Source organism: Exophiala mesophila, assembly GCF_000836275.1.
Source record: "Exophiala mesophila strain CBS 40295 unplaced genomic scaffold supercont1.2, whole genome shotgun sequence".
Taxonomy (NCBI): domain Eukaryota; kingdom Fungi; phylum Ascomycota; class Eurotiomycetes; order Chaetothyriales; family Herpotrichiellaceae; genus Exophiala; species Exophiala mesophila.
The window spans coordinates 1,643,527-1,666,603 of NW_015622505.1; the positions used below are offsets into that span (position 1 = coordinate 1,643,527).

The 23,077-nt window shown below is 51.0% G+C and overlaps 5 protein-coding genes across 6 annotated transcripts; 1 reads left to right on the forward strand and 4 right to left on the reverse strand.

Annotated features, from left to right (window-relative positions):
• Positions 1-2,855: 2,855 nt before the first annotated feature.
• On the reverse strand, positions 2,856-3,993 carry PV10_02452. 2 transcript variants are annotated; one of them, XM_016366770.1, is made up of 3 exons: positions 3,826-3,993; positions 3,571-3,754; positions 2,856-3,521 (listed from the first exon to the last, which is right to left on the reverse strand). In XM_016366770.1, exons 2-3 carry the CDS (start codon positions 3,715-3,717, stop codon positions 2,946-2,948), a joined length of 723 nt encoding a protein of 240 aa, XP_016226288.1. In that variant the 5' UTR covers positions 3,718-3,754; positions 3,826-3,993; the 3' UTR covers positions 2,856-2,945. The 2 variants fall into 2 exon arrangements, with proteins under 2 accessions (XP_016226288.1, XP_016226287.1); XM_016366769.1 differs by having other exon boundaries at positions 3,571-3,993.
• Positions 3,994-4,519: 526 nt separating this feature from the next.
• On the reverse strand, positions 4,520-6,265 carry PV10_02453 (uncharacterized protein). The gene is made up of 2 exons (XM_016366771.1): positions 5,110-6,265; positions 4,520-5,052 (listed from the first exon to the last, which is right to left on the reverse strand). The coding sequence occupies exons 1-2, from the start codon at positions 5,990-5,992 to the stop codon at positions 4,577-4,579; spliced, it is 1,359 nt and encodes a 452-aa protein (XP_016226289.1). The 5' UTR covers positions 5,993-6,265; the 3' UTR covers positions 4,520-4,576.
• Positions 6,266-9,176: 2,911 nt separating this feature from the next.
• On the reverse strand, positions 9,177-11,282 carry PV10_02454 (uncharacterized protein). The gene is made up of 2 exons (XM_016366772.1): positions 10,970-11,282; positions 9,177-10,895 (listed from the first exon to the last, which is right to left on the reverse strand). Exons 1-2 carry the CDS (start codon positions 11,005-11,007, stop codon positions 9,350-9,352), a joined length of 1,584 nt encoding a protein of 527 aa, XP_016226290.1. The 5' UTR covers positions 11,008-11,282; the 3' UTR covers positions 9,177-9,349.
• Positions 11,283-11,678: 396 nt separating this feature from the next.
• Positions 11,679-12,987, reverse strand: PV10_02455 (uncharacterized protein; the record flags this gene model as incomplete). The annotated part of the gene is made up of 2 exons (XM_016366773.1): positions 12,612-12,987; positions 11,679-12,497 (listed from the first exon to the last, which is right to left on the reverse strand). Exons 1-2 carry the CDS (start codon positions 12,729-12,731, stop codon positions 11,679-11,681), a joined length of 939 nt encoding a protein of 312 aa, XP_016226291.1. The 5' UTR covers positions 12,732-12,987.
• Positions 12,988-17,706: 4,719 nt separating this feature from the next.
• Positions 17,707-19,659, forward strand: PV10_02456 (uncharacterized protein). The gene is made up of 3 exons (XM_016366774.1): positions 17,707-17,892; positions 17,944-18,579; positions 18,628-19,659. The coding sequence occupies exons 2-3, from the start codon at positions 18,551-18,553 to the stop codon at positions 19,484-19,486; spliced, it is 888 nt and encodes a 295-aa protein (XP_016226292.1). The 5' UTR covers positions 17,707-17,892; positions 17,944-18,550; the 3' UTR covers positions 19,487-19,659.
• The last annotated feature ends 3,418 nt before the right edge of the window (positions 19,660-23,077 follow it).

The following is a 23,077-nucleotide window of genomic DNA, read 5'->3' on the forward strand; positions in this document are numbered from 1 at the left end:
CCGACTCACATCTAACTGGATCCTTTTACCGCCACTACCAATGCATGCTGGCTGCATTCACTATTCAACAGGTCTCGGCTGAGGATGCCCAACGCCTCGCCTTATGGTTGGATACGATGGGCTGAGGGACCTAGGAGCCCCATTTTGTCCACGAGGACACCCAAGGGTTCGCTCCAGCCTCATTTACGGGTTGCCTTTTTACTCTCTATTCACCTCTGGCCTGTCATGTTTCTCGGACTTCCGGACGCCTTGCTCGGCATTTTTCTCCATAGCCCCAGCTTGTGGAAAGCCTGAGTTAGGATCTTTTGTATTCGTGGTCCTTGACAACTACACCACTTAACGCCCAGCGGATTGTGCAAGTCATTTCATACCACTCGTCTATTTTCCAACAGGTATCTCGAACTATGTTCAGCAAACGAGAAGTTTAAGCCGAGTGAATTGACGCGGTAGAGAGAGAAAGACGATCAATAACTCTCTATCGTATAATCAACACACAGTCTTTCCCACTCATCGATGAGTTAGTCTCTGGAATCTTTGCCATCGTTAACTTTCAGCACCTTGGAGTGGGAAACCCAGCCTGGCCATAGGGTCTACTCTCTCTCACTCTCTCTCCAAAAGGACATTAAGGGTGAGAGATACCACGCGTGGGTTGTAATATGACGGACGTCACGCCCGAATGCTCGCCGATCATCGACGGTCATGGAATTCAAGAGCCCCATTGTCGCAAAATCTATTCATCATTAGAGACACCTGATGGCATGCGCCGGCTGATTGCGCTAGCTCTATGCCATGAGCGAAGCTACCACTAACCAAAACTGGTACAGATGGGTACTGGGAAAGTGACCACTCTGCCGACAACCAGGAGTAACCACTTCAAGTGATTTGGTATTCACGACATCCAATTACCAACTCCAATGGAACCCAAGAAGAAGCCCAGCATCAAGTTTCTCATGGCTTTACTATTAGCGTCGGGGACCGCAGCATTCGTACTGCTCGACGAAGTAGCGGCGGCCGTAGCGGCGGCCGTACCAGCAGCTATGGAGGAGGCAGTCGTACTGGCGCCGCCAGTCGAAGCTGTAGTGCCTGTTGTCACCGATGTCGTGGTCTCCGCACTAGAACTGGCAGCCGGGGTCATGGTGCCAGTGGGCCCTGGAACTGCAGTGAGGGCGATTTGGGTTTCTTCTGCTGTGCCATTCAGAACTTCGAACCAGTTGGCACCGATGGGAACATCCAAGCCTGCGGCCTTCACAAAACCAGCGATGTCAAATGGAAATCGGTCGGTCACTTCATTAGGAGGGATGAAGGAGGCATACTCCGACGGAACAGCAAAGTCCTCTGGTTGCTCAAACAACAAAATTGTGTATCGGTGAGGGCCATCGCCTCCAGGCGGTGTAGGTGGAAGATATTCAGTACTTGGGATGGATGCATTGACGGTGCTGTTGGCCTCTGGTGACTGGATAGTCATGGCCCGGTTGACTCCAACCAGGTTGGGTTGGAAGTAATGGAGCAGTTGAACCCTCTCGGCCTCTCCGATGTCCACATCTTGGTCGACCAACATGGCAATATGAGCCTTGGTGCTGGATGCAGAAGCGGGCCCGAAAATAGTTGGTGGTTCGAGGATGTCTGATTCACCTCCATTAGCTGGCTGTTTCTCCCAATGCTTTCTCCTAAACGAGTATACTCACCATCTCTCTCAATGACTGTACCAGTTCTCAGCTTATTAGAGCTGGCAGTCCATTCCACAGTCAAGGAAGAGTCCACCCGGATAGGGAAATCAGGAGCAGACTGAGCGTGCACCAGAGCTGCCAGCGCAGGCAAATAGACGGCGTACGAGGACTTCATGGTGGAACTGGATGTGAAAGAATGTAGGAGGAGAGGAGGAGGAAAATAGTAGGGTCTAACAAAAGTATCAAAGAATTGCAATGAATCATGGAGTGGACGATGGCATTTATGTAAAAGGAAACAGCGGTGTCGTCTTATGGCTACCATTCAAGCATCTGGAGAATGCTTCTCCATCTGGCAAGGATACTTTGCTTTGAAACAGAACACTTAATGCAGTAGCAACATCATTAGCCTTTGGGGGCTGAAAGTGATTACTTACATGCCCAGTGAGTGATAGGGCTGAGTGCCAATGTCTGTGGGGTCTGGTCTGTTTTCGGGTACAATTCTCGAGAGACGAGATTCATTCATCGAGGCAACACCACGATGAAAGCGTGTCATGTTCGATTCTGAAACTGAATCAACACAATTCCTAGATTGGATTGGTGGCCTTTGCGTGATACGCCAGGATCCACGTCGATCATACTACGCAAATGTCCCAGTGATTTATTTAACCCGGATTCTTCAAACACAAGGTTGCAATACTCTTCAAAGGTCAATTCCATGCTCGCCAGATCTGGCGACAAGCCCCGCAGCAACAGCAAGAGCGGGTCTTGGGCGGCTATAACTTGGTCTCTCATCCATGTCTACTCGCGGATTGCTGCCAAATACTGTTGCTTTCTGGTTGTTCATGTTTCTGGCATGCTGTATCTGTTCTCGATATTCAGACGCTTGTTAAGATGTTAAAGTGGAAAGCTGCACGAATAATCAGATTACACATTTCCAAGGCTGTTAGTGAGCTCAATGGCTCTCTCACAATTTTCATTTTCGGGTACTATTTCTTGTTTCTATGAGCATGATTTCTTCCAAAGCAAATTTGAGGAGCAAGATGTCTCTTCAATCGAGTGTCGTCATGAGCAGGTCGGGCTCTGAGAGGCCTCCGACCAATATTGACGAATAGCTCGACCGGCTCATGGGTTCATGATTACACTCTGATGGTTGCAAGTAACTTCATGATAGTCATCTTGATGGTTTTCAATAAATCGAATATAAGAGTCGCCTTAATCTACAAGTTGTGCTTGTCAAAGTCTGCAACATGGCAAATATCGAGCTCTTTCTTCTCAACCTCATGTGGCAAAACGTCCAGCTCTAATCTCTTCTTCAGTTCTCCTCCGCCACGAGTCCGAGACACGAGACCAATCGATGTCACCCAATCTTCCAAGAGCACGACAGCCATCACAGTCTATGTAGTCACTCATGGTACAGGAAGCATGGCAAGCAGGACAAATATCGTGCTCTTGTCTGTGCCAGCTGGCATTCTGGAAATTCCATCCAACCTTCTGGACCCAGAAATTACTGATCTCACAGCCGACAATGGTCTCCCAGTATTCTTCGGCACGGGGCCGGTTGGTTAGACAATGGTTGCATAGCCGTAGATTTGGCGGCATCCATGGCTTGAGCTGTGTCATGAGTTCTGGAACATCGAAAACAGTTTTGGGCAAGAAACCGGCATACTTGGGAGAAATATCCGACAGAGACAGTCGGACATCTCGGGCGGCCAATGCCATGCGTTTGCAGGTCAATGCAAGAGCCACTTGGGACGGTGAATGAGCGATAGTGTCGAAAATCAACAGCAGAATCTCATACGGTAGGTTCAAGAGCTTCGAATGGGCGTCAGGCTCTTTCGACACTTGTCCCAGTATCTATGGAGTCAGACTCAGCCCTGCATGAGAAGATTCAGATGGATCATACCGCGTCTGATAGTATAAAGCGGTTGGACAACTTCCGCTCAAAGTCTTGGGCTCTTGGCAGACAGTGGAGCGGTCGACGAGACTGAGTATTTTGACTAGATCGACCACCAGAGCCCGTTCCAGCAGGATAGCCAGTCCAGAGAGACATGTCGTGACCAGAATCTGAGTGATGCTAAGAGATATTGCTATTTGTCCTTAGGTCTGTGTCTGCGATGTATCTATCTCCTCTTTCGGAGAACCGGAGCAAGTGACATACCACGCGGTATATATGGCACACACAAGGTTGTTTTTGCTGGAAGACACAGCAGGTGTGGATGACGTTGGTGATCAAGGGGGATCATCCAGCATACTCGCCTAGATCCAGGGTGTCAGAGCACACCACACTGATCGTTCAAGCGGTGCTATGCTCAGGGGACACCGAAAGATAAGAACCAGGGACGGCCATAAGGAACATGAAGCCAACGCCGACCATCATGTCATTTGACAGTAGTATCTAAGCCTTTATGAGACTAGCCCCGATGAAATACAAGGCTTGTTTAGACGCCAAGACATCCCACCTTCCCGCTCTTCCTGGGGGAGACCCACCTCGGCAACCTCAATCAAATGTACGGAGTACGTACAATCTTTCTTCGAAGTGTACGGAGTAGAGGCTTCATGTCGGGGTGGAGATTGGGCAGAGACTGGTAACGAGACATCATTCCTGGTCTTTGAGGTTGTCAGCGCATGAGATGTTCGTTCTTCTGGTGGGGCCCCTGTGTCTGAATGTGCAAGGTCACACCGTAAGTAAGCTGATGCTTCTCTGGCTGTAGAGGCCCAGAAGCACGAACGTTTATTCGTTGACAAGATGTTCAAACTCGAATGTCATGGCGGGCAGAACACTAAAGAGTGAGACTGTGGCAGCATTGTGCAAGACACGCCCGAGTAATGATCAATCAAACGCACACAAGTCGGTCAAAGTACCAGCATATATTACAAATGTATCAATGCTAACAAGTCGATACAAACAATCACAACTCTATGACGATCTTTCCTGAGGTTCTACCTTCCCAAATGTCTCTGAGCCCCTCCTCTGCCCTCTCCAGTGGTAAGACTTGCCCAATATATGGCTTGATCTCTTTGGCAGCGACAAAGCTCAATAGGTCCACAAATTCTTCTCGTGTCCCTGTGTACACTCCAGTGATACTGAGGGAGTTGACCATTACTGGTAACAAATCAATGGGCACCACTGTCGTTCCGTTGTCTGAATGTACGCCACATATTACCACCGCCCCCCCGGTCTTGACCGATCGAATCGAATGAGCGATCGTCGCAGACCCTGAAAGGTCAAACACCGCATCCACTTGTTCTGGCAGGGTTTCCAGTGATCTGAACGTTCTCTCAGCCCCTAATTTGGTCGCCAGAGCGCGTTTCTCCGCCGTCCGCCCCGTTGTCCATACCCGATACCCAGCAGCAGTGCCGAGCTGGACCAAAGCAGTTGCGATACCTGTGAACCAAAGTAATCAGTATCAATCAGGGTTTGAATCACGAGAAAAAAACGTACCGCCGGATGAACCTTGTACAAGGATGGTGTGGCCTGGTCTCAAGTTGGCCCGGCTGAATAGCATCCGGTATGCAGTCAACCAAGCAATGCCCATCACACTTGCACTCCTTGCATCGAGCCCTTGAGGTCTGGGCACAGCATTGCGTCGAGGTACACATACGTATTCTGCAAGAGTTCCCTGGACCTTCTCACCGAGAACATGCCTTGTCGGATCTAGTGTCTCGTCCCCTTTATAGTCGACGTCGCCCATGTTAGGATACAAGGCCACCTTAGTCCCATCATCAAGCACCCCAGCACCTTCGTTGCCAAGGATCATTGGAAATCGGATCTGGTGCATGCTTATCCCACGAAGGGTGAATACATCATGAAAGTTGAGTCCAACTGCCTCCATCTTGACTCGCACAAATCCCTGAGGTGGGTCTGGGAGGTTGCGTCTCCCGATCCGTAGCGAGGACAACGGGTCGTCAAGATTCCCTGATGCCGCATATACAGTGCGCATCGTTGGCTTTGCCCCGTCCACATCACCTTGGACCAGATGCTGGATCTTGTTGGACACAAGGGTGAAAGTCAGGAATAAATCGAAAGGTTCGTGGATTCCATAACTCGCGAAGTCGCCATCCATCAGCACATGGACGTGTGTCGTATCACTGTTGTCCGAGGTGGAGGAAAGAACCTCCATCTTACTATTGTGGCCTAGTACCCCGTCCTTGATGAAACTCTTGATTGCTTCCCCCGTATATTTCTTTCCGTCGTCGATGATCTCGGCCTCTGGGAGGAAGGAGCCAAGGACGAGATCAAGGTTACCATTGTTAATTCCATTGATATAGTCCGCTACGGGACCTTGTATTGGAGGTGTATTCGACATGTTTCTCGATTTTATCATTGATTAGACGCTGAGGGAACAACTGAGTAGAGGGGACGGGTGCTTTATATACTGCATGACGCCGGTATTTTTCCTGGATCTCCTACCAGAAACCAGGGTAGTGATTGCTTCGAAGGTCAACTGTGCGACAAGCTTGAGACCGAAATTTCCGGGGTGCGACTCCACAAACGATTATCCGCGTCTTTTGGTGGATGTGCGGGTAATGGTTGCGTTCAGGAGCCTTTAGGGCAGAGGGTTGTGTCAATAGCGATTGGTCAAACGATATTGTTTGTCCAATTCCATCATATGATGTTCTCGGGCCCAACCCTGGCTCCTTCGGCTTTTGAAGGACATGCAAATGGCTGATATCAGGTGACCCGTGAATCGCCCGGCAACACGGCCGAATCCCCTGGTTGAGGCACAATCGCGAAGTGTAAGCCAATTTTTTTGACAGTATGACATAACCAACGGTTGAACTTCCATTGGCCTGTTTTTGCATACACAAAATACTCCTCCTAATGGTCTTCCATAGAGCCATTTGAATCAATTAGTGTGAGCGCCGTGTCGAAATATGGCTTATTCAATACCCCCACGGACAAGTGATTTGCCGCAACGTAAGTTAGACATCCATGCCTACCTGCTCTTCAATTTAAGCTATCGACTCAGAAGTACTTCAGACCATCAGCTTGTGCCTGTATCCCGCAGTAATCGGTTCAGCCTTGTGCTCAAAGATCAACCAGGCGACCTAGCAAGTAGGTTTCACAGAACCATTCTGAGAGCTTTGAATTGTGGTTGGAATAATCAATGTTACTTATGTTCAGTACCTGAACCTTACTCATGGGGTTTGCCCGGTCAAGATAGGTTTACTCCCTCGATTGGCGCAGACAATCTTCCTAGAATATATCCAACATCTCGAAAGATAACCATCAGATTTCCCTACGACTCGCGCTCAAGTGTAATGGAAGGTCGATTATTTTCGTGCCCGTCTCCTGTACTCTGCACCTACAAGACAAAGTTGTTAGTCAGCTGACCCCGCAATCATCGGTCTAAGGCAAACCCAATACTTGTCTACAATCCATTTACTGAAAAAATGAAAGCACAAGAAAGCAGATAAGCCAGTGAAAATTTGTCCGAAGTACTTGAGAGGCGTCTCTGAAACCGACGCGTGCTCAAATCATGCCCGACGACAGGATAACATCTGCAGATGTGACAAAACTTTGGCTTGGGAGGTGCCATACTGGGACCGGAGCAAGTGTTGACGAGAGTGTCGAATCGACACATCTCATGCCGGTACTTGTCTGATGAGATCTAGTTGACGACACTCATCATCGGACGACGCCGAGATAGTGCATGGCTTATGTGTTGACAATCAAACTGTGAAGTGTACTGGTATAGGTTGGTACCCCATCTTGAGGTTACGGACCGAGGTTACGGTTAAGTCTTAAAAGCATCCATTTCGACGCCAGAATCGGGACAAAACGTACACACCTTTCTAATTACCCCACACAGCAAGCTCTAGCTAGCAATATAGTGCGGTATCAATTAAGGTGATCGACAAAAGGCCAGACCCTCGAGAAAGAAATCAAAGACAAGAAAACGAACGCAAAAGATCATGGCATCTACCTCGGCTTTGCCCAAGACTATGCTGGCCTGGCAGAAGCACTATCCAGGGTCGACACCGGTAAGTGAACGAGCGAGTCTTCAACCTCGCGAAGAAGATGGATCATAGACAATATGGTCCGTCTTTGACTGAACTGACCTAACTCCTACCAGATCCGCGCCGAGGTGCCTGTGCCTAGCGTTAGCGACGATGGGCTCTTGATCAAGGTTCACGCTGCTGGAGGTACGTTTGTGGTTTTTAGTTTTTTTTGTGAGAAAAGTTGACAGATAGAATTGACCAAGCTGTGCCTCAGTCTGTCATAGCGACATTGCTCTGCTCAGCATGTCAGAGCGAAAAGGTTGGTATCAAGAGAAATACACCCTGGTGAGTAGTGACCCGCAGTGATACTCCTTCGCGCGTGCTGGCCACAGCACCTTTCTTTATTACAAGAGCTTTGCCGTCAGAGAAAAAACACCCGGCTTCTGTTCTGTTCTGAGTGTCGTCGCCGCTGATTCCATTTTGCTCCAGGGCCACGAAGGATGCGGTGAGATTGTCCAGGTGGGATCGGCCGTGTCCGACTTCCAGGTCGGGGAGATGGTGACAGTGCTGTCGGTACCTGGATGTGGAGCCAGCAGTTGTCCCGAGTGCAGCAGCGACCTAGGTCAGATATGCGAAACAGGCGAGCACTATGGAATAGGTCATGACGGGGCATTTGCGCCTTACATGGCCATCAAAGCGCGGGCTGCCGTCAAATTACCTGCGGGAGTTAGTGTTGCTCATGGGGCGGTGGGCACCGACGCGGTCATGACGGCATATCACGCCGTGGTGGGACGAGCCCAAGTCAGCAAGAACGACACGGTCCTGTTATTCGGACTAGGCGGGCTGGGATTCAACGCGCTACAAATCTTGCGACACATCGGCGCCAACGTGATTGTTGTTGACAAGCGGCAGCAGGTTCTGGACGAGGCCGTCTCATTCGGCGTCAGTAAAGACAACGTCGTGCCTGTGGATACATCGAATGTCCCTGAATGGATTGCCGCCAGGGGCATCAAGGTCGACAAGGTCATCGACTTTGTCGGTCATCCCGACACATTCAACGCGGGCATTGATGCAGGTAAGAAGTTGCTTTGCTGAAGAGCATGCTAGACCCCCCTTTTTCATACAAAAGCAAGACAACTTATAATGACTCAAACGCTATAGTCCGTCTCGGCGGCACGCTGGTGCTGATTGGTTTGTTGAGTCCGACGGTCACGCTGAATACTTTTGATGCTCTTCCGAAGCAAGTCAACATTCTGTGTAGCTTTGGCGGCACTCACACGGATCTGAGAGCTTCTCTTGACCTGATAGCCAAGGGGGTCATCGTCCCGCAGGTGGAGCTCGGGAAACTGGCCGACTTTCCAACAATCTTGCAAGACCTGCATTCGGGCAAGATCAAAAGCCGAATTGTCTTGGTGCCTGAAGGCATCGAAAACGTTAAAAGTCTGATGTAACTTGTCCCTCGAACAGGAGAGGCAAAGGCAAACAATGTAAATGAAAGCAAGATTTACTCTCTGAGATATGCACATAATCATGTGGCATAGAATACTTTACAACAGCGACATGATCGTCTTATCATTTCATTATTTCGTATCTAGGTCATTCTCCACTTCAAACTATAAGATAAATCCAAATTGCTTGCTGAGACTCGCGCTGTTGGCTCGGTGAATACATTTGGCGATGCTATGAATAGGTTGACAATACTCGACACCTTCAATCTTGTCCTGCAGTGTCTGGCTTTCCTACCCAATCTTCTTCTCGATTTTGCGGAAAAATTTGCCCACTCCTTTCTCAATCTTTTCTGTATTGCTCGGCTTGTGCTGTTGGTGCTGTGAGGTGCTCGAGTTACGGTGTGGTCGAGAGGATGAGGATGAGTAGTGATGCGAATTCCGGTGTTCCAACTCGGTGGGTTGATAGAACTGGTTGTGGACATCGTAAGGGTTTCCGGCAGTAGGTGGCGGGGGTTGCTGCTGCTGGCCAGGCTGTGGTAGTGGAGCTTGCTGGGCGTATTGGTAGTTGGAGTAACCGCTGGGAGGACGGGAACGGGCGTGACCGCCGGAAGAGAGGTAGTCAGGGTACTGGGGCTGAACGTGGGCGAGAGGCTTATGGGTCTGTTGGTTGTTGATGGACTGGTAGAATTGAGTTCCTGGAGTCTGAACCGCTTGTTGCTGGCCGAATATGTGGGCGTTGGGATCCTGTCCACCAGGCGTGTAAGTCTGAGCGGCGAGTGAGGTCCTAGGCGAGGCCTGAGGAGGCGGCGAGACTGCGTGAGGTCCGAAAGATGGCTGTGACTGGGGTCCGAATGAAGCTGCAGGTGGTGGGCTTGTTGCGTGTGGGCCAAAGGAAGGAGTTGGAAGAGATCCATATTGACCAGCTGATGGAGCGGGAGGGAACCCATATGACTGCTGTGGATGCTGCTGATATTGCTGACGCTGTTGATGGGCGTAGGGGTTGTCATGGACGGCCGCTGCAAGGCCAGTTCCACCAGCCCCATCCACGGGAGGAGGAGTATCTTCCCGATGGGCAGTAGGTTCAGGTGCTGCGGGTGCAGCAGGATTGTATGCTAGCGGAGCATAACTCTGATCAGAAGTGGGAGACTTATTGATCGGGACAGCGCCGACGCCAGCACTGGATGATGTAGGCGACGTCGCAGCAAGAGAGGTTTGCTGGTTGGCTGCTAGACCAGACGCCTGGGGAGGCTGAGGTTGAGGGGGTTCTTTGGGCGGCGGACCTGGTGAGTTGCTTTGCTTCGGCTCATGGTACGCTGGGTCTGATATTGCCACGTTTTCAAGATTCTGAACCACGGAGCTAACCAGGTGCTCGTCTTCATCATGGTGAGCACGGGTTTGAGGAATATCCAACTGGTGGGGATCTAGCAGCCGGCTCATGAAATCCAAGATCAATTTGGCGTCTTCCGAGACCCAAAAGTAAAAATCTATGGTATGAATGCGATATTTTGTAGTGCCTGAATCGCGTGGATCTGCACTGGCCAATCGCCACTCATCTGGATCACGGGCTTTTGCTGAGGCGGGAGATGAAGCGGCATGGTCATGGCCGCCGACAACCAAGGTGAGGCGGCTGGGGAACCTATCCGAGTTGGAAATGGAGACTATATCTAAGAAACCATTGAATGAGGTCTGGTCGGCAGTGCTCGGATTGACCGCAACTTCGAGGCGACTGGTGTGACGGGTCGAGTTGTAGTAAATGTATAGGTAGCAGTCCTTGTCGAAGCGGTGGAGGATCGGTCTGGGGCTAGGAGGGCCAAAGTAGGTATGGGCGTCGACAAAGCTGGATAGATACAATGAATGTCAGTTACAGACCAGCTAGCTGTAGGGAATAGCAAGTATCATCAGAAGTCTTACACTGTAGCCAATGTTTCTTCGCCTGGAAACGGCGGCATGGTCAATGCGGGTGGTGGATGGTGGGGAACCCAGAGGCAGTTGCGGTCATGAGAGACCTGGGGTCGACTGCTGCACGAAGGAATTGAGAGTCTTACTCAGGCTGGACTGCTGCATTCAAAAGGCGGCACAGTGTGCTCTGCTCTGCTCTGCTTGAGGCTGACAATGAGAACGAGAACGAAAACGAGAACGAGAACGTGAACGATGACGAGGATGACAAAGAGTGTACATATGTCGAGGAATTAAACGACGGCGGCTAAAAAGAAGAGGCTGTGTTGTGCAGACTGCAGGTGCGCTGCAGATCACAGAATCAGAGTCCCTGCCCTCCTTGGTATCATCAGCCACGCAAGATGATGTTCAGTTTGCCCCTCACAAAAGTGGAAAGTACGGTTGGAGGCAGTAACCGGCAGGTGGGTACTGTAAGTGGTGGGTGGTGACTTCCCAGTAGTGGAAGTCCAGGCCTGGGCAGTCTGCAGCCTTGCGCCTCCCCACCTAACCACCTACCGTTCACCGTAGAGGCGGATGACTAAACAACAATGATAGAGGGCTAGGCACTGTCTACGGACTGTTGTTAATTTATTCTCTTTGACAAGCCCATCTTGATCAGAGGTATCATCATCATCATCAGCCTACGTATTCCCTTCTTTCTATCTGTGCCGTCCACACTCATCGTCTATGCACGCATTGCTACCACTACGGAAAGCCACCCGTCCGCATAACAAGCCCATCGATAGAGTTCATCCAGCAGGGCCGTCATGGGCACGGGCACACCATGCAAAAGCGGTGTCGCCAGTAACGCCGTTCTCCTAGAAGGGAAGATGCTGGGTACCATCTGGTGTAACGCAGTGCCCAGCGTCTGAGGCTGTCCCCCACTCGTAGGTCGCAATGCTGTGGCTGAAGTCTGCACAGGTGCAGCAATGGTTGGGCCTACCTGTGACTGGATCACCTTGATCTGTGCCTTTGTAGGCTCCTGATCAGGGGAAGAAGGAAGATATACGCGGATGGGGATGTTTCGTGTTTGACCTGGGGGCGGAAGTAATGCCGTGTGGATTTTGGAAAAGGTGAATAGGTCGTTGTTTTGAGTCGATGTCCACAGAGCCTTGCTCTCCTGAGCACCCAGACTCATGATAGGTTTAGCAGTCCCCGATCGCAAGAAGTCGGCTTCCTTGACCGCGTTGATGAAAGCGTCGTGCAGAACGACTGGTGATGCATCAGGGATCTGAGATCCTGCTGGATCTGGTGTGAAATGAAGTGTAATGCGGAACGGCAAGAGGGCCGTGGTAGAGGGTGCCTGACCTGCGTCCTGTGTCGATAGCACGTAGACGTCATACAAGAGGCCTAGAGGCAAGTGCCACTTTAAGGCTACATTGTCAAAGGTAAAGTAGCCTGTGAATGGGGACACGGTGTCTGGGTCGGTGATGAGAGAGCTGGCGAAATAGGCATGAAGCTTTGGTAAAAGGGAGGGAAGGTATGCTAGTCGAGGATAGGAAATCTAAGCGGCATACCCATGAGAGTCAGCGGCGCTGTAGAAAGATATGACCAAAATAAGAAGAGTTATCCGCCCCTGTGCATCCACAAAGGCCTCTGAGGTAGACAACTGACGTACCAAGTATGGATCCCCCGTGTCATAAGTTCGGGATTCTGAAGCAGCGAGCCGGATTTCCAGTGGGAGTCGAGCATCCCAGATTGTACGCTGCAAGACTGCCAGAGCCTCGCCAGCAGCCATGGGGAACTAGGCTTGTCTGGTCCAGCTTGAAAAGATTCGCTCACCAGGAACAGCGGGGACGCCGTGATCGGTACTAAGGCTTGGCTGCCGAAGGAAAGCGGCCGGAGATTCTCATGCAAAGGATGGAGTCGTCGATGTCAACAAGACAGGAAGCCTAGTCTCCAAGCTTGCGGCTTCATCGGCGAGACCGGGGACTAGGAAATTGGTTCCGAGTGCATTCACAGTTCCATATGGATGAAACGCAGGAGGGCCCCGTCAAAACAACTCAACCCATGCACCTTGATGCTGGAGACCGCAGGGACAAGATTCAAAAATCCTCTGACCGCTATAGAAACAGGTCGCACTTTGGTCTGCCTGCAGATGTATGCCGAACCTGTGGGAGGTCAGGGAGGACAGGTCAATCCTCAGACGAAGAGATTTGGCTAGTTGAGATCAATCCCCAAGAGGACTACCAATGGTAGTCTGACGACTTGACCAAGAGTAACACAAAAAAATGAGGATGGCCTTGATAGATGATTCACCGAAGTTACTGGCCCACTCAAGTGGAAGCCTGAAGTCTAGGACAATGACTGTGGTAGATGAAATTGGCTGAACATGCCACGTTTGGAGGAGAGAAGCCAGCGACACCAAAATATGAGTTGGCTGTACAGGGGAGTACATCGAAGGACAATGTTCGTCACGTGCTTGGACGTGATACACTGTGCAGACCTGATGTCTCACTCTCTCAACTCCTCATTTCTGCTTGTTGCTGTCCGTCTCGGCCATCGTTCACGCATGGGATCCCCAGATCACAAGCCCATACCACAAAACGACCTCCGTGTAAGTACCGAGATGGTTGCGGGCAATCACTGTAAATGCCAGGTTGGGAAAAATTCGAAATGCCGAGTCTTAGTCGGACACTCTCGGTCGAGGGACAGATGCAGTTTTCCCACACATTCGACGACACCCTTGCCAAAAAGAGGAAGAGACTTCATTGTATTCTCTTCAACTATCCTTCTTCTGACCTCCTCCGCAGCATTGCATGTTTCCTCCTGATGAAATTTTTCTAAGCGGCAGCCATGTTCACAAATACTAATCCTGGTACCACAGGGAAATCCGGACTACCTGCACTCCCAGGGGTGCATTTTCGGTCTAGCCAAGGGGTTCATCACACATGAGGTCCCAGGAACTTGGTTGAGACCATCGAGTGCAACGGCCTCCCAGTTGCTGACCAACTCCTGGGGTCTCAGCAATCAGCCATTAGCCCAGCGGCTCCCTGCCTTCGCCCTACTTAGAGACCTGAGAGGATGCCCGGTCAACGTCCATTTTGGCACGATCACACAAAACTTGAAACATCCTTGCCGCTCTCTTAGGTTACACCATAGTGCAGGCCATGTCTGTGCCATAATCTGCGGGCTGCCGTGCTCGCGGATGTTTTGCGGCGGACGCTCAACACCTTCACCGCATGGCATGGCATGAATGATTGAGGTCGAAACTTGGGTCTGCATTATCTGGCAATGACGCCCTCTTCGGCCATCTCGAACTACAAGTTGAGGCGTCATCAGTCATGGAAGCAAGATTGCCCCTATCGAATTTTCTTTTTTCGACCACGATCGTCGTGTCAAAGGACGTTGGGGCGAATCAGATTCTGCCGTCACGCACCCGAAGCACACATGTCACCTCACTAGATTTGCACGAGACCCAATGCCACCTCCTCGTTTGTTGCGCGAGCAAAAGATATTGGCAGGAATTACAATGGAAGAAACCAACTCTTTGATTGACGTTGGTTCACCCTTTGGAGAGGTATCGACCAAGGGGAGACCCTGGAGCAACGCGCTCCGGATGTTATGGTAGATGCATATCCAGCATCAAGTCTGTCTGTCCATACCTCAAGCATACAGGGGTCTGAATTAAGTAGCGAGATGTACTGCATTACGCGTACGTAGATGAGAGCTTGGACATCCCAAAGTCCCACTGTTTGATCTAGCAGGAGAACCTGGTGACCCCAAAGTCCGGTTCTTGAAGCATGGCAACACGAGGTTGTGCAGTAACCATCTCGGTTATACCCAAGCAAGGCCACTCCAGGATCTTATGCGGGTTGGGACAAGGGGCCGAGGGGCCACCGATTCGCAGTGGTGGGTTCAGCGCTGGCGGGAATCCATTTCCCACAGGCAGTCGTGGCGGTGGGATGGCTCCACAACTGGGACACTTGAATCTTGAGAGCTTCCTGATCCGTGATGGACTCGGATGGCCACAGTAGGTCAGTAACTACTCCGTAGGTCTTTGGAGATGATGGAGTGGTTCCACTTGTCGCATGCATGGACTGGGACAATCGTTCATTCAGTCGAGATTAGCGCCTGTGCACGTTGTTGCACCCATACTCGTTGATGGAACCTCCCACCCTTTGAACCTTGCCTGCCTAGTAAGGCTCACGCTCGAACCAAAGTGAAATGAGCACAGCACAGGCTGTCTCCTTTACATTGACTCAAACCCACCCGTGCCACCGTAATGGATCAAATCCCTTATGTGGAATGACGTGTAGTTCCAACGTCAGTGAACGCTCTCCTGTGATTGAGCCTGCCCACGCCTTTCTCAATAAGTTCTATAAGTTGATATGAAATTGTTTATCTTTTGGATAGTATTGGAATGCTTAAAGGGGCCTCGCCCATTGCACAACCAAAATCTCCAAGCTCTTACCCAAGGACTTCTGTCATCTGAAGGGGTTCAAACTGGGCCGGGCGTCTGCAGCAAACAGGCCGGTGCGGTTGTACCGATGGGCAAGCCCTCTGGGCCCTCTGGGCCCCTCGGCCCAAGCAAGACCCTGGAGCTGCTCGCGTTAGGCCTCGCTACATGACAGATACTCCAAGGGTATCAGGCAGGGCCAGGGAGCCAGGGTTGAACGATTGACGCCGGTCGTGCAAATCCGTTATTTGGTGCTGCATGTTGCAGGCTGGACGGTGCTACGTAAGGATGGATACGCATATATGCGGATGAGTGACCCGATTTGCCCACCAGCTTTGGACTTGGGATCAGAATCTTGCTCAGGTCAGAAGAATGCGAGATACGGGGACTTGGGGGAGTCAATGATTTGCGGGGGGAGACTCCGTTGGTTTCAGTTTCCCAGGACAAGCGCGTTGGCACTTGGATAGACCGCGTCGGATCGACGGCCTGGTGAGTTTCTTTTGCAAGCGCCATCAAGTATGAAAGGAAGACCTTGGCACCTTCCGACAGCGCGGACACGGGATGCACGGACTACTTACTCGTATCTTAGGAAGGCACGGTAGGTACTCGTCCACTGCTCTGGTGCGTGGGTGCCTAGACATATTGTCACTTCCCATTTCTCGTGGCACCATCGGCACCTCACCTAACCCATGTATACCCCTGTATCTAGGGGTCCGAAATTCCTCTACTACATACCCTTGCGTGACTGGAAGGAGGAGGTATCCCACAAAGAAGTTGCCACGGTTGGCCAGCAAGCCTAGGGGAGCATAGGGCTACTCAGGGTATCAAGGAATGTATGCAGTCGTCATTCGCCGGGGGTAGGGGATATAGGAGTCGTGGACACAACGGGGTTGCATGCGGCTGGAATGGCTTAGCCCTTGTGGTAGCGCCCAGGTTGCTTCTGCTGAGAGAGAGCGCCCTCGGCCACTGCAGAAGTCCAGCAATTTCGAAGTTCAGGCGAGCTGGGGCAAAGCCAAAGCCAAGTCTGTATTGTCATTGTGCAGTCTTGTCTCAGATAGGAACAGAGATGGAAATGGAGTTGGAGGTAAGACTCTGTTATTCATCGGTCCCCATTCTCGAGGTTAGATGGCGACAGCTCATTCCTCTGTCCCGCTGTCAGTGTCAGTCTTGCCGCAGCCGAGCCCACCGTTCCATGCGTATGCGGAACAGTGGGAACCCTTACCAGGTACTTGGCAATGGAGCCTACTCCTCCGAGTATGAGTAGGAACTGCCCAGTGGCGCCTACGCAGACAGCGGACAACAGACAAACAACTGTACTCCGTACGAGTACCTGGATGTGCCTGGGGACTGCCTGGAATGGTTAAGTCTCGGCAAGAGGGTTCATCATGCGCCACGGCCCTTTAAGCCCGGCGATCCCCAAACTCTGCAGGGTCCAATGGTTTCCAAGGGTCCCCAGACGGGCCAGGCAAGACCAGGGAGGATTTGGTTAGGCCTCTCGGCCCTCGGGCGTGCTACAGGTGAAAGACTCATACGCCTGTCTCCCTAAAACTTCTAGCGGCGGGCTGACGTGCGGTCCCGGCGCTTCCCTTGACATGTTTGATCAGTGAGCTTTTAACCTTGCCATGGGTTCGGGATTTGGTCTTGGTCTGGGTCGTGGGTGGCTTAATAGGATACTTGTGGGCATGCCTGGATAGCCTTCCTTACCTTACCTTGCCACCTTGCCTACGCAGAATTGCTTACCTAGTTGGTGGATAACGGGCATGCATGGCGTACATAGGCGTTGGTCAGTCGGTCAGCCGGCCCAGCCAGGGACCGTTGATCACTCGTCCCCTTCAACAAGGCTCCGTAGGCCTGGTGTACCTGGTTCCTCTTCATCAATAATTTAGCAGCTCGTGCAGCCACCAGCTTTCAACTCGAGAATGTCTGCAGTAGTTAAGCTCCAGTCGGATGTCAATCCCCATCCGCAGGGTCATCCACAGGGCCGAGGGGCCCCTCGGGCCATCCCCAGTCCTGTGCAGTGTCCACCTTCCACCTTGTACCTTCCATTGTCCATTGTCCATTGTCCATCCACCAGGGCACATGGCACCTTCCACATTGTGGTTCTAGCAGCTCCTGCTGTTGTGCCTGCCTGTCTGCCTGTCTGTCCGTCTGTCTGTCTGCCTGCCTGCGTCTGCGTCTGCTTGTCCCTCCTCTCTCTTTGTCTCGCTTCCCACTCTGCTCAACCTCATCCATGGATCATCGCTTCGTTTCCATCTCCAATTTTGGCTTTGTGCATCTTGGCCATCTCGTTTCATCCTGTTCATCGTCACCACTACCGTACCTGATCCGGTTTTGCTTGACACCACGCCTCCCCTGGACATATCCCTCTCCACCTTCAGTCGACCCTCGACTTGCTCTCGCTTGACCTAATGTTACGTTATCGCGTGATCCAAGCCCTGCTCTCCATTTGGTCCCCAACACTTTGACCACATTACCACACATATTTTCCATATCAGGCTCTGTTTGTCCATCCTCTCCATCCATGCCAGCCTCTTACTCTGACACAACCTAGACTCAGACCTTGTCTACTCTCTTTTGCACTCCCTCGCTCAACACATAACCGACTTCTCCCTCCAGGCCAATCACCTGTCAGCCGTTGGGGCAGTTCTGGCAGTTTCCTGTCTGCCAACCTTGCACAAACGCTTGTCATTTTGTGACAGCGGGAAAGGTTCCAGCCGATGTAGTGCTGAACCTTCCTCGACTCCACCGCCTATCATTAAGACTGCGTCCGCCGTTGGACCCTTTCCCTCTACCAACTCGGCCATCGTTGGCCGTGCCACCTTCCACAGTGGACCTTATTCGGTCAGACCAGGATCTTGCATCACTGCTCACAGTCTCTCACCTACGCTGTTGTAAAACAAACGCTTTGGTCCACTCGTTCGCACTTTATCAAGCGGATGATTTGCTGAAAAGTCACCATTGCCCATCGAGACTCGACCTCTCACGCCTCTTCAGTTTCGCCTTATACTACCGGTCTTCCAATCACCCAGGCCATGATCTCATGAACTTGTCCCAGGCTCTGGCAATTATCAATGAAAACAAATGCCACGCTTCAGCACTTCGACCTCTTTTTCCGTTTGGAGACCACATGACCGAGGTCTTTCGGGCCTGGAGACATCATGATTCCATGGGCGACGATCCAGGGAAGGTAAAGCTGCCACTTAATTTGGCCTGTTTGTCACTAATCTTGCCATAGCACATCCAACCTCGACTTTCGTGGCGAGCTGAATGATTACAACCTGATTCACCATGTTGAGTATGGACCAACTCAATTCATCCGCGGGCTGCACTCGTCCATGCTTGAGCTGGCTCATGAACGTCAATTTGCCGTCTGCCAATTGGGCCTTTCTAGTGTAGGGTTCGAATTGGAACATACTACCAGAATATCAGACACTCTGGACCTCATTCTCAAGGCTCTAAATCTTCATCTCGCGGCAGGTCACCACCTGGAGAAAGCAGGTCGGCCTGCTTCGCCTCATCGAGACGATGTAATAAATTGCAGACCCTTTGGAGCCGACCCATCCGGCCTGAGTCGCGCCTTGTCTCCTGGCCTTGAGCTTGAGCCTGAGACTGGCTTATGTATCGAATCCTGCTTGGATTATGAGCAACGCCCCCAACCTGATCACCCCACCAGCCGAATGAATCAATCTTGTAGGTCAATATTGGATATTCAAAATCTCGTCAACCCAATGGCCCAAGAACCAAAGCCCCTGAAGAGAAAATTTTCGGCCACCATCACCCATCCAACCATCGATGCTGACGAAGAACATCTCTCTAAACACATGCCCCCCGACGAAGAGCTGGAGCTTCACAATCTTCTGAAATTTAAACGGGCCCTTCGAAGCTCCAATCCATCTGCAGCAAGAATAAACAAAATTCCCCGCCAGAGGCTCCAAAACCCATTTCAGGCTGCTTCGGACATTCCTCACAAGACCAGTATGTCCACAAAAGCTTGCCCAGAAGACCTTTTGGCCTTGAGACACTCCAAAAGCGGAGAAAGCGCCATCTTGGCATCTGCCATAACGACTCGGTCCACTCCATCATTCAATACATGATTTGTCCACAGGCTGCTTCGCAGTAACTTTCATTGCATTCGACACCCGCTGGAAAGAGGAACTTTGACCATTGCAGTCCCGTTCAGCGATACGGACCCTTGCATGAATCAGTCTCATATCGACGTCTTTGATTGGTGAGCGTCTATGTACACAAGTCTCATAGTCATAGCGGCTTTACCGCCATTAGCGTGTTGTTTCATGGGCGCGAGGCTTTCTCACGTTATCATGATAAGGGAAACTTGGGCGTTGTCTAGTCATGTGCATAAATTATTACACTCCTCCAGGGATCAGAATTAATTGTGATCCTGAGTTTCGAGATTGATCATGGCCCGCAAACTGCAAGCCGTGAATATTGAACATCACACAAGGCCCATGAGAAATGCCTTCATCCTGTCATCCTTCAAAGAGCCTTTTGATCGCTGTAGTATGGTTGCAACCTGACAGCCCCAAGGAGATTTCGAAAACCGGAGACCTGGTTTTCCGAAGCATGATTGCAGCTGTCCCGTTCGTACATGGCACATGCATACCGTAGACTATACCCCTGGACCTCATCTGATCTTGTATGCGGTATCACACCGCTTGCTGCTGGCTTCCTGCTCGACCCACCATCCTCGGCTCGCACCCATGCTTTCGAGGGCTAATGTGAGCTACCAACCTTATCACATTTCTGATTCACAAGTCACACTGGTGAACAAGAGCGGGAAAGTATTTCCACCTCGCTCGCTTATGTCAGGGACTTACATCCCTACTCTTGATACTGAACATGGTACGCGTTATGAAATGCGCATATGGACGGGTATTGGCAGAGGATAACCATCCCTAATTAGACTGATGATACTTGTCTGAGTGGAACCATAGTTCTACACTCGCTTCGTTTGCATCCCTGTTGACAAAACTTTGGAACCGAGGTCTTGCATGTATCCCGTTCCTCACCGTGGTCCATGTCTCTATTTCGTGTTATTTGTCCCACCTCATTTTGTCTCATCTTACTAGGCAGGGACCGGTGACTGTGGTCTTGACCGAGATGGGCTTTGCGTTGCATCGAAATCGAGGGGTGGTCTGGCTTCAAGCTCTAGGATCCTTTTTCTGACAATCATTTCGTCACCTATCCCTACCCCGCGAAAAGCCATGAAATACAATGTGACAGGCATAGTGGACCACCGCTGTGAGGTTGAGACTTCCATATATGTAAGATTTGGCCATCTTACACTAGGTTTAAGAGACTCTGGCCCAGGATACTGCAAGCTCATTACAAGATCTATTCAGCACATCATGTCTGTGCACGTGTCCAGTGTGGACCTATGAAACAATCGCAGTGAATCATGGGTTGAATGCTTGCCTTTAAGCGACGACAAATTCGTATTCAACCACAGGGCCATGACCAAGAGCATGTTGTTGTGGCTGGCGCCGTGTTTTCGGGGCTCCCGTTACAGGCAATGCCTCAACGCGCGATAGCTCCAAAACCTTCCCTGTATAGGCGACTCTATCCTAGGCGAGGGTAGGGATGATTCCATTTCAGCTTGTGATCCTGTGTGTTTCAGCCAGCCAGCTTTTCCCTCTCTTTCTCTCTTTCTCTCTCTTCGCCTTAATTTGCATCATTTGACCCCATCAACAATGTCACATGTTTTGAGCTGGATGGCCCTTCCAGATGCTGATATCAAGGTTGTGGATCAAGGCGGCGTGGCCTGCGGGAGCGCCCGAGGTCCCGTCATCGGAAGGCCGTGGGGCTTGGATGCTGTCTATTCAGACGTGTCAGTCAACTGCAACGCTAACCTTATGCCATTAGCCATCGTAAACGTTTCAAGAATTCGACATGTCATTACCAATGAATGGATTAATGGCTTGAAGTGCTTTCAGTCTTACAGTCTTACAGTCTTACAGTCTAGCCTATCCAACGCTTATCCTGCCCTCTCAATGAAGGCTATACCTATACCGGGCGAAGGCTATCCCAACTCTCAACGGAAGTGAGCGCGCTCTTCCTGCATTTGTGCCGAGAGTCAGCCTTAGTCCTCGGGCCATGTTTCGACTTTGATATCTGAGATGCACCTTATTGATCATGCCAAGATCGACTTTGCGTCCCCCGCAATCGTAGATGAATAATCAATCCGTCGTGCGCCGCACACCACACGTCAGTTCTGGTACTCCGTGGGCGACCATTAGGCAATATTGGACTATGGAAATTGGAGATCGGATTGATATATTATTATAGCCATCTTTCCAGATATCTTTGGTCGTACCTTCGAGATCTGAAAGGTGCGCATCTGGTCACTATCCACTGATTGTCTTTCCTAGGATGTAGATAAATAAAGTCAGCAGATCTTTGGGATCGATTGGAATTGCATCCTGGGCATGCGAAGCCTATGTGTCTTCGTAGAAGTTGCCCCACATAGATGACTTGCCGCTCTTAGATCGCGTATATGGGTCTTCTGAGACCACGACGGCGATCAGATGTGAGACCGTGGGGGCGACATATGACTGAACATTTGGAACGAAATGCCTAAGCATAATTCTCCACGACACCGGAGGACCTGGAAAGCATGCATCTTGTTGAATCTCTCGAGCGACAAATCAATGCGACTATGAATGTATTTTTGGCATCATGGCAAGGCTGGCAGTTACACATCAGTACGGGTTTTTTGAGGACGAGGCTTCTAACACGTACACATGTAGGCCCAAGGATTAAAGATTTGTAGACATGGTCAGTCAAATAGAGGATGACAAACTGAAGCCAACTACGTAGCCCGCTACCCAATTTGTCCAATTAATGCCAATCGACCGAGGCTGGTGACAAAGCTGAGTGAGACCTACTTTTCGAGAGGAAGAGACTCACTGGCCACTTTCGGCCCCCAATGGACGCAGAGTGATGTCAAGCTCATCCGGCCTAGATTTGAGCCCTTTACGCCGTTTGGGATAATTCGCACCATAGAGCGAAGGTGATAGAGTCGTTCCAGATGCCGTAATGAGCCCAGCCTCAACGACGTTCCATTGTCGGTCTTCTGGAGAACGGCCTTGTCGATACTTAGCAAGGCCGGGGCACGCAATGCAACGTCCTCCTTGCCCTGCCCCTTTCGTGAGGCTTGAATAAGCCATGCTGAAATACGGCCAGCTGGCCTGCCTTCGTCCGTCCTATGAGATGTGGTCAAGTTGTGAATTTTTCAGTATGCGGCAGCAAGTGACCTGGTTGGGGTTAATCATTGGGCATTCCAGGCCTCTACCGCATCAAGTCGTGATGCCTCCCCTTTACTGCACCGTCGTCCCCTGCTCATCAACGCGGAATCCTCCTCGCATTTGGCTTATTCCTCATTGATCGCTTCTGAGCAGCAGCATAATTCAAATCCAACAATTCATCATCATCGTATCGCCGCTACCAGCTGACGTCGGCCATCCTTGCGTCTATGCTTACCCGATCTCCAGGACACATTCTGCCGCATGCGCCCCGCCTTAGACTGGTCTACCCAACCGCGTCCACCGTCTCTCTTATTGACTGCCTGAGCATGTCTACGACCATTTTCTGAATAGCTGGAGACTAGGCGAGGCGCAAGCGGTCAGTCGGTATGGCCGAGTCATTCTGAGCCATGAGCCCAATGCGCT

Excerpts from the sequence above, each read along its gene's own strand:
- PV10_02453 (XM_016366771.1), bottom strand. The coding sequence starts at position 5,992 with ATGATAAAATCGAGAAACATGTCGAATACACCTCCAATACAAGGTCCC. Across the intron at positions 5,053-5,109 it reads TGTACAAGGTTCATCCGGCG|GTATCGCAACTGCTTTGGTC; the intron begins GTACGTTTTTTT and ends TTTGGTTCACAG.
- PV10_02456 (XM_016366774.1), top strand. The coding sequence starts at position 18,551 with ATGATTCCATGGGCGACGATCCAGGGAAG. Across the intron at positions 18,580-18,627 it reads TGGGCGACGATCCAGGGAAG|CACATCCAACCTCGACTTTC; the intron begins GTAAAGCTGCCA and ends ATCTTGCCATAG.
- PV10_02454 (XM_016366772.1), bottom strand. The coding sequence starts at position 11,007 with ATGCCGCCGTTTCCAGGCGAAGAAACATTGGCTACAGT. Across the intron at positions 10,896-10,969 it reads GAAGAAACATTGGCTACAGT|CTTTGTCGACGCCCATACCT; the intron begins GTAAGACTTCTG and ends GTATCTATCCAG.
- PV10_02452 (XM_016366770.1), bottom strand. The coding sequence starts at position 3,717 with ATGTCTCTCTGGACTGGCTATCCTGCTGGAACGGGCTCTGGTGGTCGA. Across the intron at positions 3,522-3,570 it reads GCTTTATACTATCAGACGCG|ATACTGGGACAAGTGTCGAA; the intron begins GTATGATCCATC and ends CTGACTCCATAG.